Here is a 20765-nt window from a genome sequence, read left to right as displayed (position 1 = left end):
GAGCCTCAGCAGTGTGTACGGGGCGGTACGGGGCAAGGACTGCTCAAGCTAGAGCACCATCGTGTGCCACACGTGCGCCAGCACAAGTGGCCTATACATGGTTCATTCGAGAAATACTGCCACGGTTCCTTTCCGAGGAGTTATTCTCCCGTGGCCCTTCGCCACCACCCGGATCGCTGAAGTATTGACACAAAGTGATAACTTTTTCGCAGAAACTTTCACCCGTAAGCGGCGAACGTGGAGCACAAAACAACCCCAAGGACATCGGTAGGGGGGACTCATCGGGAAAGGATTGAGCTGTTCGGATGCGACCAGACCAGTTCCCCCGTGACGTGAGATCTCGGCTAGCCGAGCAAAGCCCGATAATACAATCCACAGCAACATAGACAAGTTATGCGGTTGTTGGTGTCCCTCCTTCTTTGTGCCTCGTAAGTGGCGCGGAGTACGAGTTGATTTAGATTGTATCCCGCCTCGGTGGCACCGGGGGCTGTGGGGGGGAGTGGACGTGGTTTCGTGCCTTCCAAGCCGATGGGAATTTCCCGACATCGAAGCCTCCGAGGACGGTTCCGTTCACGCGGGATTTGCAGCCGAAAGCCACTAGAGCCACTCGAGGTTTTCGCAAACCGGAACACGGTCGATTCGGGGAAGATAAATGTTTATCGATTGCCGAAAGGGGGGGGAGGACCGTACATGGAAAAGCTCCCGGATCCCCACCAACCCTCGAACGAGGCAACTTGCTATGGCCTTCGGCCTGGTTCACGGGCAAGTGGAAATTCGTCCGCGCCTTGTGGAAAGATTCCAAGTTTGCCCCTTTGCACCAACCGTAGAGTTAGAGCCCAGAGGGTAGGCTAGGCCATGGTTGACCTCCACTCGTGCGGTGTTCAGCCAACACACAACCCTCCGGAAAAGTGGGATGTTTCATATTTTGAATGGTAATAGTTTTCCTGAAGTCGTTTACATAATTTAGTGCTTGCTCGGTCTGATGAAGGGGGCGAAATTTAGGGTGGGCCTTCTCTGCGGCATTCGCCACAATCCAACGAGTGCGCTCTCTCGCTCTCATACATACTCATCGTAAAGGGTCTAGGTAGAATCTATCGTCTTGCCTGGAGCCCACCATGCGATCGATTGACTGTTGAGCCTGCGGGTCACTTCATTCACATCAAACTCGCAGGACACGATGATCTTGACAGCAGTTTGAGCAGGATTCGGGTAAAATAGTCGTCCAACCTTATATTTTCAGTAGTGTGCCCTAAAGTTTCACCAAACAAATGCCCTTTGGGTCCATGGAAGAACTCTCGCCTGTAGTGTGCGTTTTGATTTACCGACACAGATTTAAAGCATAAGCAAACTCTTTAATTGAAGCGTAAGTCTAGCGTAATAAATGATGATATTTGAATGGAGACATTAAACCACAACGGTTTTAACACGTAAATAGGGTTAATTTATCAGTGCAAAGCACGTTACCGTTAAGACATTGGAGAGCATCATAAAAACAAACTGTTAGTCCATCAACATTGATGGCAGGAGGGAGTAGATAAACTACAATATAACCTGATATTGGGTAAAACGAAACCCTTGCAATACTTCAACGCATTGTAACACCTTTCATTATTTTAACGACAATCATGCGCACGAAGTTTTCGAGTAAAATGGCAAAAACCTAACACTAATTTGGAAGAGCAAGTCTTGTGCTAAAATAATTATGATTATATTTTCAAGTAAGCTTCTACATTATTAAGTATGTTGCTTGTGGCGTAACTTAGTTGCAATATTAAATAATTTAATGTAATATTAAATAATTTAATATCGTTTACTTTTTTATGGTTCGAATATTTTTCTGCGTTTTTTTCAAATGCACTGCAATGATATGTAATTTCAAATTACGCAATAAAATTCTCCGGCAATCGGCCACTCCTAGAGAGTGGGCAGGATGGAACTTTACGAAACTAATCGAGTAAATTATAAACTCGACCAGAATCACGCTGGCCGCTCATAAGGGCAGCTTGGGCAGTAAATGCCAGACACATCGCCACAAACTTACGTCGTTTGTTTGGTCAATGTTCCTCCGGTGCTGGATGGTCGTTTTCTGTTTTGCCTTTTTATTTTTATGCGCTGATTTGGTGAAAGTTTTCATCTATCGGCTTCGGTCGTGGGTGTGCCAAAATAGCCCACACAGCTTGGTTTGTGGTGCTGCTGCTGGCAACCGAACCAGGGCATATTTTTGCACCCTACCGGTCACAACTCTGTCGATAAATCGATAAATCAATTATTTTTAAATATTTTAACTACGAATCAAGTACTTCTGCTCGACCGAAGCGCACACGAAGCTCGCAAATCGTCTGTGTGCAGACTGTACCGTTGGTGGAAAACTCAGCGCGTCGGGTGGAGGAAAAAGGGTACGGTACGCCCGTGAGCCATATTTTCCCGCTGACACGCTAATAGCCACAAACGTCAGCGCACTGTCCGTTTGCGTTCGCTGCGGGAGGTCAGCGCCTGCCAAGAAAAGCGTGGGCCTGACGGCATGAAGCGTGCTGCCCGGTGCCCGTCTGTCTTTTGGGTATAAAAAAAAAAATGGCGGTCCAATGGACGACCCACGGTTGCAACAAAACGACAACAAAGTAGAACGGGAAAAAAGAAAATGGTTGAAAATACAAAATAGCATAACACATCAACTGCTAATAATTCATTCGCTCATTATCATCACCGCCGTTGCGAGTTGCTCACTGCTTTCGAGACACCAGCGTCCATCCAGCGCGAAGGAAAATCGACACACACACAAAATTAAATATGAACTTAAAAAACTGTCATTTCAGTACCTGACGATACTTTAACATCCGGCTTGGGCCAAGCCAGGACGACCACGTGTACATATACATATTTATTTTCTGCATTCTCTCGAACTGGGGACGTTCCTTACCGGAACCAGCTGGGTAGGTAGGCGGAGTGGAGTGTCCGTTTCTGTCCCGTGCGTTCGTCGCTTTGGCCTTTTTGTGCGTTTATACTTTCCGGTTTCGGTTGCGCCTGGGAATCGCGACCCGAGCGAGTGTCCAGCGTTGATTAAGTACAAATAATTTATTCTTCCGAATGCTACTTTACATAATTAATATTTCATTGTGCACCGTATCGTTCTCGCTTTCCCCGTTGTGGTGTATTTGTGCGTTGCTTCATTACGTATGCGCCTGTGCGCTAGCATAAGTTTTGTGCTTTTTAATTTATAGCTCATTGCTTCACTACGGGCAAGCAAGGAGCTTCCGTTTCGGGGTCCGGTAAGTGATTGTTTTTCTCTTACGACTAGTAGCCGACCATTGTTTTTTGAACGACTTCGGGTCGAGTGGAGATTTTAAATAACATTTAGAAGCGGTTTTGTATATTCCTTTTCGGAATGTAGGAACGCTCTCTTTGCACTATTCGCCGAGGATGCTTAGGAAAAAAACAAAACAGGAACTCGGCGAGGGAGAAAATGCGATGCCCCTTGGAGGGAGGTGCCATAAAAGAGGTGACTGTTTTATTAAGCTCCTTCCGGGCGCTTACGCATCCTTCCATTTAACGGCATTCCGAGAGGGGTCGTACGACGGTGCGGTACGAAACGTTCGTAACCTTAGACAATCATCGACTGTGCTTGCCATCGTTTGCCACCAAAGAGAGACACCATTTACCGTCGCTGTGGGGTTCGCGTTGTGCGTGCGTACGACAAAGGGGGCGGAGTGGGGACAATACAAGTTGATACAGTAAAAACTTTCCCCGTAATGGCTCCAAGTTAACCGGGGCTTAATAAAATCATAAAATTAATTAGAATTGACTTTCGCCGTGGCAGACACGGCGCGGGACGCATCGGCAGCGGGAGAGAGTCCCATCCGACCGGCAGTAAACCTTTGCTAGCTGTCGTAGCAATTTCCAACCCATAGCACACTTTCATCCGCGCCTGTCGTGGTGCATACGGAAGGACCTGCAAAACGCTTCAGGCTCTTGCGCTTCGGTGGCCAAATGTGCCGAGAAAGTTTAGCGATTTAACGACGAGCCTTCACACACACACACACACACACACACACACACCCACACGCACCGGGGAGGTAACATGCAGTGCGCCCCGTTTTTGCTGCTAATCTGCATTCCCGATCGCATATTTGTCCTCGACATGCGGTGTGCGTTAGTGGTCTACTTTATTTATATTTAACCCTTCCTTACGCTTCACCGCTGGTTCAGTTAAAGCGACAATTAAAAATGGGCATTAAATTATAGCATTTCGGGCCAAATTGGTGCCAGCACGGACCTTCGCTTTAAGACGAAGTGTTGCACACAGGCGTTTCGGAAATGTTTTCCAATTTTACAACCATCCCGGGGAAAATTGCGTTGAAAATTTAATGCATTGGTTGGGGGGGGCATTTCCGGTACGGAATATTCTATTTAATGTATCCGCACTCCGGTCCAAAGAGCGAAAGCATGGTAGGCTTTCAGTAGTCTGCTTGTAATTAAAACGTTAAGCAAAGGTAGAGAAACGAATAGCATGCTTGCATTAACACGTAGCAATTTTAGGTTTCTGTGGAGGGGAGAAGAAGTTTTCATATAAAACTTCTACAATTTCACTATTCTTCGGAAATTGAATTACCATTTCTCCAAGAATTTTGATATTAGCTTTAGGGCACACAGTTAATTCCTACAGTTATTATAAAGTGGATTAATAAACCTACTCCCAGAAGTTGTATGTCATTTTTATTACATCATTAAATGTTTGACCCAATACCACAAAAGCTTGGTCTATGTTTTGAAGAACCCTATCCCTTACAGCGTATGAAACGGGAAACATGTTTTTGGTTTTGTTGGGTGAATTCGAGTACTCCTTTCCATGGACTACTACATATAATTTGTGTCCAGTCTACTTACGTAATAGGAAAAAACAAACAGAGCTAATGCGCTACCGGATAACCGTTTAGGAAATAAATAATTATTTTATCTCCCACTTGAAAGTTTGTATAGCCCCGGATAAAACAAACTCGTCCAGTAAACCTATTTCCGTTTTATGACGCATTCATACGGCTTCATAAAACAAATGGCTCAATTAATTTGAAATTGCATCCCGGTTGCCGGTTGGAAAATCGAGCCACGGGACGTCGGTACTTACCAGCGCCGGAATGTTGATCTTGGATGGCTCTAACTGCTGGCGAGTCAGTATCTTTACCACATCTGATAACTCTTTGCCAATTTTGTACAGTGGCCGATGCTCTGGAACGAAAGGACAAAGTCGAAAGCGGTGAATAATGGAAACCTGGAGCTGGCGCAAAACGGAAGAAAGTCGTTAAAAATAACACCGTCGACATTGTCACTTCAGGTTCTTGTGGAAAATCATTGCCGAGCAAGATGCACGATGCATTTAAACATCAGCTGGCACAAATTTCCTCCCGTTGGTCCTCCTCCGTGTTCGCTTGGGAAACGGGCCTGGTCTTGTGGTGGCCACACGTGGATGTCATGCTTGTCACCGGTTGCCTAATGGGCAAAACCTCTACGCTAAAAGCTGCTCGCACCCTCTCGTCGTCGTCGTCGTCGAATTTCCACCGGACGCAAATGTCGTGTAAGTGTCGCGAGTAAATTGTCCTCGAAAATGAGCTTCTATTTACCGGGAGGAACTAATTTTCCCCCCGGTTTCACTGGACGTTGGGACGGTTCTTGGGTTGTCTCTCATGCCGGGCAACCGTGCACCTCACCAGGTGGATCGAAAAGGTGGATATTCCCAACAGCGAGGTGTTCCGTAATGACTGGAAAATATAATCATCGGTCCAACGAAGGGTGCGACGAAGCAGAGGGATGTCGTTCGGCGACCACAAAACACACCACTTGCAGCGTCGTTTCAACGGGGGACCTTGGGGTTATGTTTACCGAACGATTCTGACAGGACCGGCAAGCTCGTGGCAAGCGGTTGGCGTCCAAGCTGGCTGCCATACAGCCTAGAACACGGAAGGAATGACTCTCGGCTCGCGCTTTTCTCTTTCTCGCCCCCTTTCCGTCTGGACTGTTGTTATTCTTGCATTAAACTCTAATTAAAGCCTCGCAGCATTATCCACAGTCGGGGTCGGGGTGAGAATATCCAAAGGACGAAAAGGTCCGGTTGCAAGCTGCCTCGGTGTGGTGGTCCGTACGGCAACGAATACCATCAGGGAACGAGATGCGTATGTCCGACCCTCGCAGTGAAACTGAGTCGGAAACACTCGGAACTGTAGTCCCGAGCAGTGGTGGGATGCTCCAAGGAAACCGCGGTCATTGGCAAACCGCACTTCTCGGCACCTTCCCAAAACCTGGCCCCGGCAGAGTGGAAAATAACAACACCAACAACAACGTCGGACGGTTCGAGAGGCCATGCTTCCGAACGCTTCGGAACGGCTCCGGAAGCGGTGATTTGCATATTATAATGAAAATTGAAATCAATATAATTATTTTTTCATTATTTCACACACTGCCATTTTCCGGTGGTAAAACCTGCGTCAAGCGGGGGACAGCGGAACGGCTGAGTCTGATTTTCCGGAGCCAGTGTGTGTGTATGTGCAGTTGGTGCCATATAGAAGAAGTTGTTTGGTACTGATTGATAAAGAATCGTTTTCGTAAGCAGAATTTGACTGGCTGGTTTGATTAAACGTCACACAAACTTTTGCTCTGCGATCTTCTTATAATTAATAAAAAAAGAATAAACCAGTGTATTGGAAAATATAGCTGAAGGCTTATGAAGGAGTTGAGTTATACTAGTTAATAAAAGATTTTTATATAAATTATTTCTTTTATCCTTCATCGAATAGACATAGATTTGAAGCTATACATTTATTCATCTTGTTACTATATGATCGTAAAATCAACGATCGCAAAGAAGTGAAGCAATCCACAGAGCTTGTAATTTTCACGCAATTCATGAAACGATAGTTTTTCCCCGGCCTTTACAAACAGTCCGGGTATGTCGGGGGAAACCAGAGCGAAGGGCAATATGTTTCGCCGCTTTTCGTGCGAACGAACGAACGGGCGAACGAACAGGCTAAATAGGCATTATTATTAACCTCCCGACCGTGACCGATGTTAATTGGGGGGCTCAAAATGAAGCCATCGTCATCTACGAACGGGTCTTTTAAGGACAACGTTTTAGCCCGAAGACACTGACAAGGGAAGGACAATCAGCAATCTGTCGACGGGGCGTGTTATCGAAAGGTGAAGCGTAAATATTTTTCGTATTTATTATAATGAAAATTGTTATTAGTATTAGTAGTTGCACTGCTTAATCGACGAGTCCTTCCCTCTTTCGGTGCTTGCCTTCGGCGGAAGGAATCCTTTTTCGGGAGCAATTTGCCAGCCCGGTTAAGCTTGGAGGGGTTGGACAGATATTGACATCGATTAATGTCAGCTGTCATGCGAGTGACAAAAGAAGGGATGGGCTTAGTTTAATGGCTTTAGGAGGTTCGAATAGATGCCACAAAGTGAGCTAATGGAGCCTTTCAATAGATTAAAAGATGATCCTTTTGTGGATGTTTGTTCAACACGGCAACGGAAAATTGACGCTTAAAATAAATGCAAAAAGTTTCCATCCCTTACCTGGTCCCAAATCGCGTAGTTTAGTTGTCAATTCGAGCGTTAAAAACTGTAAAGTTCTTATAGGCTGAAAAGTGAATAGATCTCTTCCATCTCCGCTAGTGGGAGTCTTCTCGGAAAATTCCAGCACACCTTCGTCGTTCGAAATATCCATTGTATCCTCTAATTCGCTCCGGTATGAATTCTGGGAAAAGGGAAAACCAAAAATGGAATGGTTTTAATCAAAACAAAATCAAAACTAGAGAATAACCGATATTTTATGGATGGCAGAACTAGAGGGTACGGGAAGGCTAATGTCCCCAAAATACCAAAACAAGCACACTAAGAGCAAGAGAGGGAAAAAACTACATAAGCTCATCCACCACAAAACACTGCTAATCTCTTCGAACCTTTTGCAGAATTTGTTTTCATCCCGTCGGTTGTTTATTTTTCTACGGATGGAATAGATGGGTCGGAATGTGAAAATTGGAAAATCCTAACGGAGAAACCCACAGGAACAGGCGGGCCTGTTTGCGTTGGTGAGGTAAAAATTGGCACAGAAGCAAGGGTCGAGAGGGCCGGATTGGGAGAACCATTTCTCCGCATCTTCTTCCGCCGGTTCCCTAAATAACAGTTAACGAAATCATCGTTATCTCGTTACAGGACCTGGAGGACATTTTTGGGTACAGTTTTGGTCGTCGATAACGAATCACAGCCGTTCGTGAGCGAAGAAGATAGGACGAGTAAAGGTGTACCTTTCGTTTGACGGCGGGTTGCGTGCGGGGATGGGCCTTGGACAGCATTCCGGCCCAGGACGACGGTTGACGATCCCAAAATTCCTCTGGCGTCCGTTTTTGTCCACTTTTATCGTGTCCGTCGCCAGCTGTCAGATCCTCTGATGCGAGCGCTGGATTGTGTTGGTGATTGACGTTATCGCCAAGACCGTCACCGTGTCCTAGACTGAGCTCCTTTGGTTCCGGCGTATCGGGACATTTTTCCACCGGAATCACATCACCCTTGGGCACTGAGGCAATAAGTGGGGTTTGAGGTTTGTCACCTTCCGCCCAACGACAGTCCACCCTTCGCAAAGGTCGGACCGATTCGGCGCGACGCGAGGGGCAGCATGTCCGTACAAATTTACGCTCATCCGCGGGCTGATGCGGAAGTTGAGAGCTAGCTGCCGATGGCACAACCCAAACCGGACGCCGGATACCGACCCCACCGACAACGGCTGGTCCGGGTTGACCGTTCTTTCCGGAGATTTTTTTGCTCGAAGGTTTGTTCATCAATGGCTTCGATTGTGGTTGCATCGCCACAACCGAACTGGAGGTACTGGTTTGATCTACAACGGGTTTGGAAGTTTTGTGAGCCGGTATGTTTTGCAAATAGTCGGTGAATTTTTGCACATAATTCGAGTTCATAACGCAACTGTTGGAGCAAGCAGTGGTGTTTTCATTGAGCACTAGACACTGCAAGTAAAAAAAAAACAAAAACAAATATTTTTGTAAAAAACCAAGGTTTGATGAACGAGCTCTGCTGTCAATAACATTCTTACCCGATGCAGGATGTTTGTACGCTTAACAATTTTATCGGATTAAAATCAGCAATGTCCGTAGCGGAGTTGTTTGTTTACGAAGCAATATGAATGCTGGATCTTTTCCGAATTTGACAGATTAGCACGAATTCAGCTGCCAGGATAGAACATACTATTGTACAGTCAGCAGCCCTACATAACGTCAATTTTAACACTAAACCTGTACGTACATTCGGATCCTAGTGGATGAAATAAAAACGAAATGCACACTAATACCACTTTGCAAAGTTTACTTGGATCGGGCAGGTTTTGACAAATGGTCCTTGAGTACAATAACCAAAGCTACTAGAATCAAAGGTTGCTAGTCCTTCCGAACTGTTGCAATTAGGAAATTATTTTTATTTATAAAGCCTGCTTAAAAATGGACGAGCGTGCATCATTACTCCAAGCATAAATATCATAACGAAACACACCATGAAGAATCATGCCCGTAAAAATCATCCCTAGGGAGAAGTGCGCTATTTTGGTACGAAAGTCGTAAAAATAAAACTAACAACCGACTCAACTTGATGACGCGTCTGATGTGCGCCCATCGGTGCGGGAGGCAAGTTCGCTTGCCCGTTTCAAGGGCCCATAAAGAATGGTCGGAATAATGAAACACATTTATTACACAGCGAGCGCAACGATAAGGCAGTAGACCGCGGTAGTTTCATCTCGTCGTTCGAAGAACGCATCGTAATCATCAAGCGAAGCACGCATCATTAAACCAGCATCATCTCATGCTCGCGGAGAGATGAGTTTGGCTCACGCATTGCCGCGGACAATACCGCGTGGCAGCGCCTTCTGCGTTGACATCGGTGAGATCTTTGTGAGCCGCGAGAAAGTTTGAAAAAGTGTGTGTGTGTTTAAATGGAGGGTCGTGGTCAATCTCCATTGTGGAACGCTCCGCGAAGTGTTTTCTTGGAACCACTGTTGCGAGAGAATAACGTGGCGGACATGTGTGTGTGTCCACGGATCGCTTAGTTGCCAACGACGGCCGCGTGTTGTTCACGCCGCGCCGTACTCACGACAGCTAATCCGCGAGAGCGATTCACCTGTCAGTTTACGATCAGCCTCCGACGGTAGTGCGGTTCGTTGCGCTCGGTTACGATCAATCGATTCAGTGAAATCAATGATATTACTCTGGATGGTGCAATATTCACCATTGCCCAAAGTAAGAAACAATGTGATTTTCTATTCCTAGTGTAACACACGTTGTGATTATAGTACAGACAAAACATCTACAGCGTAGCAGTGTTATTAAAGATTCACAAACGATCGATCGAGATCATTCTTCGCTTCAAAGCTCCACTTTCGATCATCCATTTTGAAGCAGTGTTGCTTGACGCGTAGTCCCCCCGTTTGTGTTTTGATCGGTTGTTTGATTGTGTGCGAGGCGCCATCCGCCGCGTTCGATCATGTGAGCAGCGTTCCGTGAAGGGACCGGTTTTTTCGTACCGCGATCGAATTGTTTATTTGTACGGTGTTTATCTGTGTATCCGATATAGATCACTGGAATTACCGGTTTCGGACTTCCAGCTGGTGGCTGAAAATGGTATGTGTTGCCTGTGCTTTTGTACGCAGTAGTTTGCACTTTGTAAGGTCGTTTCAAACAATTCGCATGGCGTCATGACATTTTCCACCAGGAGGTATAATTTACTGAATTTAATTCGAAGCGATGACTGTCCCATACAAAAAAATCCGGATGGTTCTTCAATTCCGGTTATTCTTCCAATGATGTGATACAGCGTGAGAAAAAAAGTCTCAATGACTAGCTTCCCCACTCCGGCTCGTTATCAGCTAGCGTTAAAGATAATGATAAATCTCTATCAGGACGCATCCCTGCTCTACGAGAGATGCTTAAATGCTGCCACTAATGAGGATCTCATTCGATATTTCATGTAGCAATCACCTGCCTTGCATTATAGAAAATAATCGCTAATGGAAGGCAGCTTATCACAAATGTTGCTAATTGTTAATAATCCGATACAGTTGGTTTCCGTAATTTTCTCTAGCTGTACGGCTTACTCACGCTTTAATCAATTCCATACTTGAGTGCTTTAATGGACCAGGCAGTGATTCTCAGGGATAGTAAAATTTAAAAAAAACCAATTTAATTGTGCTTTTACTACTCAAGAATGCCTAATTACGGCTTATCGCGCAAGGTATCTGACCGTTTTTTAAAAAAGTCAAACTGCTGACCAAGCATGTTGATATTTAACAAAATAAATTAAATTTTATTTTCAAACTCTCTTGATCGAAGACGGTCGTTACGCCACAAAGAAGAAAAAGAAGATGTTGCACAGTAATTTACTACTTCCAGTTACATTTCTCAACGACAAATCTCAAAGAAGCGCATCTTTGTTGAGATGAGTTGCAAACAATGAGAAACACTGAATGTGACTCCATTAGTCGTGGAAGACACTCGAAGAAATGAGCCCGGAGTTGATGGTAGATAATAATTGTGTCCCCACCCCTTTACAGACGCCACCCCACGTGCAAATAATCCACACAATAGACAGTATTGTGAACGATGGGCTTATGTGGTTATCGAGCGATAACGAGAAGCGTTTGCATGACGTTTTGAACCGTGAACGTGAATTTCACGTAGCCACAGGCTATAATTTGCAGCTTGTTTCGGTGGTGATAAGTGATAATTACATTTTTAAATCACGAAGAAAATAGTTGTTCGCATTTTGGTTTATTTACCCAAAGCCACGGTCAATTGCTTTCAAAATTTCTCGTTGCCCTTTCTTAATGAGCATTATTTAAACATGACACTATCTCTGGGGGCGTGTTAAGTGGTTTGTGTTTTTTTTCTTGTTAACAGCGCCCTCTGTGCGACCATTTATCACATGAAAATCTTTAATTAAGATCAATTAATTGCACTTGAAAATGATGCATTGAATATTTGCCGACCGCATTGGAGGTGGGCAGCCGCGTGGTCGAGTGCAATACTGTACGGGTACATACCAATTAAATCGGCAAATGGTGCCCTTCATTATCGAGTGTGGCAGGAGTTTTTATTGTTATTGTTGTTGTTTTTAAGTAATTGTTAATTCGATTCCCTCCTCCATTTGCAACAGACACCGAAAGCGAACACCGCCACCACGGCTTTGAGTTTGCTAAATTCGTTTGCAATATTTATTTAATTGCCTTAATGGCACATCGATCCCCCGGCCATGCCCTTCCGGCCTCTCACCCTACGGCACATGTTTGTGTCAAAAACTCCTGGTTAGTACTTGGGCAGGGGGAACATACCGCGTCCCCTAATGGTACGGCGGGGTTTTGATGCAAATTTTAGTGCTTGTCGAAAAGTGGTCCTTGCGTCCCGTTGGTGCGCTATTAAATTTTGTACTTATCGTCCCATGATCAATCGCGTCAGCGTCAACGTTGACACTGCATCCTGGCCCGTGAACGGACGCCGCATCGTCATCCTGGCAGGGAGCCGTTTTGCCTGGGCCGTGTTTCATCGATGCTTTTTACAGCCGGGTAATAACTTTCCGATAACTTGAGGCGTAGGCCCGACGGCGCAGCGTCAGCTTGCTTGGGGGGGAACTTTTCAAGCCCCTTTATGTTTTCCCCCCGTCCGGAAAAGTTGGGCTGGGATTAGGGCCTGGAAACAGGTGGTCGACGTTAGCTGGCGTACGGCGAACTCTCGGGCTCGCAAATACCATCAGTCGCGATAAGATTGGAAGGGAGCGGTGCGCTGACGAATTATTGGAAAAGTTTATTAGTATGTTTAATTATTTATCGAGAGTCGCTAAATTTTCACCGTGCAGCTGTCTCGCACATTTCGCCCGACCGCGGCTAGGTAGGCTGGCTCCAACAAACGCCAAAAAGGAAAGCTACAGCACGTGTTTATGCCGCCCCAGGACGATGCGCTGCGTCAGGCTTTAGATTGAATTAAAATTATGTGGCTTCCGGTTGATTGCAGAACGGACTCACTCTCCCACTCTCTCTCTCTCTCACCCCATCTCTTATTTTAGCTCGTTCCGGTGCTCGGAACTATTGGAGCAACATTTTCGTGCCCAACTCAGGCGCAGAGCGTTGTAAAGGAATGGCAGCTTGTACGGATTGGCCGCTGATTGGTGGAAATTATTGATTAAACCACCTCGGGGGCGAAGGAGTACCCAGGGTTTGACGGTTCACCCCCCTAGCCACCTGGCAGGAAATTTGTAAAGCCTTGTTAAAGGTAGTTTTGCTGCCCCTGCGCAGATTGTTCCGAATCCCCGATCCATTTAGTTGTCGTTACGCATGGCCAGCGCCCGACACCGATGGAGGCTGATTAACCAGCGCTTTCCAGTAGGCGCTTTTGGGATGGGAAACTATGCATCCTTTCACGCAGGCAACCAATAATGGGGTACAAAGTTCGGGAGCTCGAGTTCACCCGGTTTGTAAATCCCTAACCGCTTTGGAATAATTTACAATATATTCGCTGGGTTTAAATAGGACGCTCCTCCTTACCTGGGGATGGGTTATGCAGCTGGCAGAGTTTGGAAACAAATTGTGCTGGAAATTTTATTTATCCACCTGATTACACGCGCACACACACACACACCTCGGTGCTACCGTCATGCTGGGCATGGAAGGTCTACGGTAGAGGAAATTGGTTCACCGGGTAGGGACGAAGTTGGAACCGAATGGCTGCGGCATTGCGGAAACGACTCGCATGAACGATGAGCTTACCGTGGGAAACGGGTATGGCGGAAAATTTATTCAATTTAAGCTATATTTACTTCAAATGCGCTAATTTATTGTCCGACCGAATTTGGAAAAGTTCTCCGAAGCGTTAGCTCGCAATTGACGCTCCCCTCATAGCTCTACGTTTATAGTGGCGCTGGTTGGAGTGAAGGGAGAGATGTGAGCCTTTTCCACACGTACTTCATCGACGTTGTTGCATAGGGGTTCCGGAATTTCACGCGGGTAGGGAAATTATCCCACCGCACCCCTTGGTGCGGAAGTGTTTAGGAGCTTCCGATGGGTGCCTCATTATGGTGAATCCCTCCCGAAACGGTACGTAAGATCCGATGGCAATTTTATGTGCATAGGATAATGACTTTTGAATTAAGTACTTTTAAATTTGCACCACCTTTCCGCTTCTACCGCGGCGCCACAATTACTCTTGTCATTAGCAATCAAGTGTCGTCGTGTGGGAGGTGTCGATTGGAGTGGATGAAATGGATTCCCGTATCAGTGGCAGTGGAAGAGCTACCGGGGCTCTATTTGAGAATATGCAGCATTAGTTTTTGCTATGGTGTGGTATCGTTTCGTTGGAACTACATTGGGGCTGGTGTTTGAAGTAATAGAAATAGCCTTTGAAATACTTGAAATATATTTCTGCTTTTACTATCAACATTGTGAATGTATGTTATAAATTTTATATCCACATATTCGTGACATTTTTAAAGACTCTAGAGATCTTGTTGACTCATCTGTTGCCCACTTTGCACTCTTGTTTACCTGCTCGGCTTACTTCCGCCGCTGAATTATGTGCATCCAACTTTTACGACTCCGTTAACGGCTTCGGGGTTTCGCTTTCGCGCTCGTTAAACACAAAAAGTTCCCGGTCGGCACAAAATCGACCGGATCGGCGCAAATGGGTCGTCATAAATAGAGCAAGCGAAAATATAGTGCTTACGAACTGTAAAGTTTCTTATCTTCCAATTCCACTTGATTGGAGCCTGATGAAGGTGACTGGAAATAGAATAGTGGTTCTTTATTTGTGGAGCGGCAAATTTTAGCGAATCTTGTTTATGGCAAGGCGTATTTTATTCAGCCCCACGGACGACGTGCTTACGAGGCGGGAAAGTTTTCGCCATCCAGTCGCGTTCGTAATGCAGGAACGCACAAAGGAACACGGGATACTTGCTTGCTTGAGAATGGGCAAACCGACTTTCGCTATTAGTGTAATTGATTGAGCATTTCAATATGCTTTCGTTATGCTGCCGCGGGCGAAATGGAAAGAAAAGGAACTGGCCAAATTTTAGTACCCTTTCAGCATAATTGCAACTTGCCTGCAGCTGTCTCTATTAAAAGGATGCGAGATGAAGGTCCCGTTCCCCACGATACGGATGGTCAATATTTCCAGAGGAAAAGAAAGTGGATAGTATATTTCTGACTTTGTTCTAGTGTGTTTACTTTCCTCGCACGAACGGTGATACAAGTTGCCGTTCCGCCGGCGAATATGTTGCCTAACGATGTCATCAAGCGTGCGAGTCGGTAAATTCCACGAGCAACCTTCCGTAACGGCACGGAAGTCGCTTGAAAACAGCAACAACCGCCGTGCGCTTCGGCCCTGCCGCCAATGGAATGATAGAGAAACCTGCACCACGGCAGGGAAAAATCGGTTTTTCGGAGGATTACATACATTATTATTTTATTATAGGCCACCGACGGAACCGGAACCGGTTCCTTCGCCGCGTGTGGTCCCGGGTTTAGGGCCACCCTCGTAGGTGTACTATAGTGGGCACCCATGGACCACTTCTTAGAAAGAGTCGTCTCTGTCAGGCGCGCAAAAGTTTACCCTTTCCAGCGTGCCCTTTACGAGCAACAAATTCTGTGCCTAACAACATAGCAAAGAAGCGACCCAAAAATACATGTAGACGAGGGACGTGAAACGTGGACTTGAGCTTCAACCAAAAAACAAACACGGTAAACTGAGGAGAGTAGCCTCAATTCCATGGGCGGTAGTTTGCCGTTGCCTCTAGGCTTTCGGGATTTTTAAGTGAAAATATGCAAACATCTGCATCGTTGTTATGCGGTCTTCGGCAAGGATTTGGTTTGAAGGAACGACCGTGAAATTCAATGGAGACTCAAAGAGTATTTTCTTATGAATTTGAAAGAATTTTGAGAAGGCTACTCAAGGATCGAATGTCAGTTGGTTGGAGGAGAGTGAGATAACGTTTAGCTGTTTGAATTTGGAAGATTTGAATACTTCAAAAGGTGTCTAGATGTTTATATGAACATAATTACTTGGTAAAGTTTTCACACGTTTCTTCAATGAAAAGAATTTTTGAAATCTATGTTCGACCATGTGTCCTCTCCATTAAATCCCGTTAACTGCAATAGTGCGCAAGCTTTTAGCCAAACCAAACGCCAAAACAAACCCATTCTTCAGCTGAGCGGCACAAAACCTGCTGACTGATGAAGTGCTGCGGTTCCGGAAGATCTGAGCTTCGTTCGGAAATTGATCTTCTCACTCCCCACCACTCCTCCCCCAACCCGCAAAACCATGCGATAAAAGTGTGCTTTCTACACTCGATTCTTGCTGCCATGCTGGTCTGCTTGAAAGCGAACCGGCCCACTCGACGGTCACGTTCAGCAATCGAGCAATTGATATATTGGAAGGGAAATGTCGAAAACAATATTGGAAATGTTTTCCAGCTCGGCACCCCTACGGTCCGGGCGTGCGCCAAGACCCCGCCAGGAAAAGAAACAGGAAAGAATGAAGAAAATCAATGAGTTCGCGCGAAGCAGAACTGATTAAAATAAGATATATTCGTTACGCCCAGCGTTTTTCGGTGAAAGCGTGTTCTACCGAGTGGTCCTGGGGAAATGGTTCGACGGGCGGACGGAGCTTTCCGGAGCGTTGCCGTCTGTTGAGCCTGGCCAGGGGGATCGATCGGGGATCGGCCGCACCGGCCAGGGCACTGCTCGAGCAGAATGGGCAGAGATGGCCATAAATTAGTGAAATTGAAGCATTCTACTTCAGCATCCTCAACGGTGCGCCCTTCTCCTCGGGCCAGGATGGTCTTGTCCACGCGCGTGAAGCGTTGCTGGGTTTCAGCGAACCGAGAAGGTAGTGAGAGGAGAACACTTCACGGGCTGCTGGTTCGATGGCGGTTCCGGTTCGATGGAAAAAGGAAAGGAGCCCAAATGTCTGAAGGCTTGCCCCGTACCGAGTGTGCCATTCTGCAAATGGCAATCCTTCCAAACGGACCTTTGGAGCAGCCTTCTCGACCGAACCGAACAAGAACCTCTCCGTTCGGATGAAGTGCCGGTTGGATGGACGAAACTTCCACCAGTCCGCCATAACACTGAACGGTTAGTTGAGTCGAGGCTTGCGCTCCTTTAAGTACTTCATATCGCGGGCAGGCACCGTTCTCCATTGCTCCTAAATTACTTTCTTGTCTAGCCGGTTCCTAGGTTGGTTCGAAAGCGCCATTACATTTTCCTCCGGGATGGTTTCTGGAGCTGGAAAGACAAACCGTGCCCACTATCGATCGTATCGGACCTCGACATAGCTCCTCGCGGATGACATTAGCCAACCGGTTCTACCGCGGCGAGTAGCCACTTTTGATACGGCTCGCTTCGAAAACATTAGCCTGCTTACCAGGGACGATGGCGGAACCTTCGTCCCTCGCCAGCAGAGTGATGCCTAATGGCCACCCCCCATATGCGCCATTCCAACTGGCTTGAGATATTTTTCCCATCTCCCTCGGCGTGTCATCGAGAACAGCAATCGGGAGAAGCGGTGGTGAATCGGTTGAAAGCGACGCGTGTCGTGTTCGTGTGACGGTTCCGGAAGCTCAACATAACAGACAACAGCAATAGCACTATAATGATCATAACAGAATTCAGAAGAGCAGTAAAAAACTGCCACGAACTGGAGACTACCCGGAGGAAAAAACGACCACCCCTTCAGTAAAAGCCATAAGAATGTGCTCTTCATTGGAATATACCCATATATGAGCACCATTCCGGGTCGTTACGGGGGAGGGAGAAAGGGGATACTTCTGCGCCGGAAGAATAGAAAAGAAGCAGCTCGAGGAAATGTTTTAAATCGCATCGCACGAAACGGAAGGAAGTGTATTCGATGGGAATGCCGAGGGTAAGGGTGCAAGTGGCAGGGGAGGGAAAACCTCCTACTTAAAAGGACCTCTCCGTTGCGTCACCGTTGCGTCGTACACCCACTTGTTCGAATGCATTACCACCAGCGAACCCGTGCCTGCCCCAATCCCGGCACCGTTGGAGTGTCATTCCGGAATATGCTGATCGGAGACTGATGGCGGAGTTATGGGTTTCGATGGGACCACCGGGTGCTCTGCAACCCGTTCCATGCTTTTGTATTATTTATTTTTATTTTTCGTTTCGTTCTTTTACAGCGTGTGTCACTTAGGCGAAGCCACAGGAAGACATAAAGCTTGGGTGGAAGAAGCTTTTAAAAAATGTCAACACACATGCCATCGAGGGGGGGAACGGGAATCATACGACACGGTCGTCGCACGCTGGTGCCAGGAAATGGTGCTGTAATATTCTACCGCTGGTTTCTTTCCGTCTCTCCCCCGTGTCCTTCCACCATGTGCGTATCTACCACCGCTTCGGTTACCATCAGCGTCATAAGATGTACACACAACTACTTTGCGCTTTGTGTCCTCGAGAAGACTTCATGTCGATGGAGCTGCTTGAGGGGTGTGTACGTTTTTATTCCTGCGCTGTTGATGGCGACTGAAATATAGACGGATCGTGAGTGGCAAGCCTTCATCGCTGAGGCAAATGATACATGATGATCCCGGGCGCACTTAAAACGATCGCTTTCTACGATGGAAAACGATCGGATGGCGGGAGCTTTGCTGTACGATGTTGCTATGCATTTATTTGATGATTTATGACAAACTCGCCCATTCAATGGTGAGATAAACGGTACATTTGGTCTATGTGGGATGGAGGGTTGGGGGTTTTTCGCTGCAGCGTTCGCGACGAATTGTCTACCGAGAGGAATTGCTGCTGCGAGTTCACGTCGGTGTAGAATTTGGATGGATTTGTTCACTTTTGAGGAACCATTAAATACACAAGGAGGATTAATCTGAACGATTTAGTAAATTGAGACATATTTCATACTCGTTTTTTATTACCACATACACAAAGTGGTCTGATCCGAAGTGGTCATAAACCATGATTTGTCGCGGATCCATCCATTAGGGATCGTTAGCAAGTGATTGGAAATATATTTCCGTACATTTTGTGCTTTCCCGCGTTGTTGAAGTTTAGTTCCAAAAATAAGTTCAAAATTTGATTTCAAAGAATTATGATTTTCTTTAAAACAGAAAAAACCATTACAAACTTGTTAGGTATGGAAGCTTTACAAATTGAACTTAACTTTCCACTCTAAATTCCATCTCTAACCGATAATAAACTGTCATGGCAGCACTCTCAAGTGCATTACTGTTGCTCGCTGGTCAATTAAACCGAGATAAATCTTATACCTAACCTTTTGGTTGGAACGAGTTGAGGAAAAGTGCTTTGTTTCCATGGTTGTTTCTTCGTCAGTTTCAAATTATTCTACCCTGAGGGCGAAATCTGAGCAAAACAATGAAATTGCTGAGAGTACCTTTACAAATTGTGCTCGAACTAGTATTTCACGGGTGTTGTAATCAAAAATTTTCATCAAGCTTGAAGGAAGTTACAAGTAATTGAAATAGTTAAGAGTTGTTTAGTGTGATGCCCGGGGAAAGGTAGTTTCGTATGATAAGTTTTAATCAGTAAGCGGTGGTCAATAAGTTTTCGGGTCGTGAACGAAAGAGAATCGTTTCCGGAATGCGATACCGTATCCTAACAACGCTCGGTGGATGATAAGAATGTTTAACGTTGGTAAAAATTCCATGTACCAGGTTGGTGAAATTAGTTCCAGCGGTGGGTTGTAGTAGCTTTTCGTACTTTGTTTTTCACAATTTCCAACGGTCACTGCCCCCCGATAACATACTGTGTCCGTTGCGGTTGGAGAGTATTTTCATTAGTGGTAAAGTTTACTGCTGCACCAGGAAATGGGTGATGGCAAACCAAAAGAGAAACAAACCATTCCAAACCTGCAACAGTTGACCACGAGCATGGCGAACTTTGATCCAGCGTTGCTTCATCGGCATTTGTTGTATCGGTGGAAAGCAAATATTAGAATGAAGGTAGTCGCTTCGAACACAAGTTGGCGATGGGGTGGAAAAACAGAATTAAAATATAGTGAAACCCCGTTTCCAAAATCAGCAATTCGATCGGTTTGTGACCAAGCGGGATTTTTGTTTTTCCAATGGAAAACGATCCCCGAATAAATAAGCATGAAGAGAGAATGTATCATAACATCGTGCCAGCGAATTGGGAAAACAGCGTGGCTATCCAGTGTCCGGTTGTCATAAATCCGCATGTTTTATATTCGGAACCCGTACACAATAGTATGATGCATTTGCTTAAACACCGAGAGATTGTTTAAAAACTTTGTGGCACACATGGGGAGGAGGTTGGGGTCAATGGTTTTTTATTTGCGCACATGCTTCCCCCCGGCTTTCGCTTGCTGCTGCGCCCTCTACCGGTTGCCGGTATTTACCTTTTTTGACCGGAAGTTTGAAGGACGATGCTCCCGATGCCGCTCGATCGAACCGATAATTGCAACAATTAACTGTCTGTTTATTTTTCTCATATCCACAGTCGAGCGGGGTGATCGATTTCGGCTTGATTGAGCTTCACTTGAACAGGAGACTCGTATGCGGGCCGTTTTTTCCCCCGTTCTCATCTCCCTTGCCTCCAGTTCCCGACGGTAACGCGAACCGCTTCAATCACAAAACGGTCCCAGTCAGCCGATGGTGTTGCACATCGGATGCACACCTGTGTTGCACGTGCTACTAGGCTCGAGTTTAATGGTCCCTAGCTGCCAATGGCACTT

At 46.0% G+C, this 20765-nt stretch overlaps 1 protein-coding gene across 1 annotated transcript in view; it reads right to left on the bottom strand.

Moving 5' to 3' along the window:
- The window catches only part of LOC131294695 (uncharacterized), a 48405-nt gene extending 39195 nt beyond the window's left edge, over positions 1 to 9210 (bottom strand). Inside the window, exons 1-4 of the mRNA XM_058322739.1 lie at positions 9095 to 9210; positions 8321 to 9008; positions 6144 to 6206; positions 5120 to 5220 (exon numbers count right to left, since the gene is read on the bottom strand). Coding sequence (XP_058178722.1) covers positions 5120 to 5220; positions 6144 to 6206; positions 8321 to 8960 — 804 coding nt within the window. The 5' untranslated portion in view covers positions 8961 to 9008; positions 9095 to 9210. The remainder of the gene's footprint in view (positions 1 to 5119; positions 5221 to 6143; positions 6207 to 8320; positions 9009 to 9094) is intronic.
- Between the last annotated feature and the right edge of the window lie 11555 nt (positions 9211 to 20765).

The sequence above is a fragment of the Anopheles ziemanni genome, chromosome 2, assembly GCF_943734765.1.
Source record: "Anopheles ziemanni chromosome 2, idAnoZiCoDA_A2_x.2, whole genome shotgun sequence".
Lineage (NCBI taxonomy): Eukaryota > Metazoa > Arthropoda > Insecta > Diptera > Culicidae > Anopheles > Anopheles ziemanni.
This window is presented reverse-complemented; position numbering and strand designations above follow the sequence as displayed.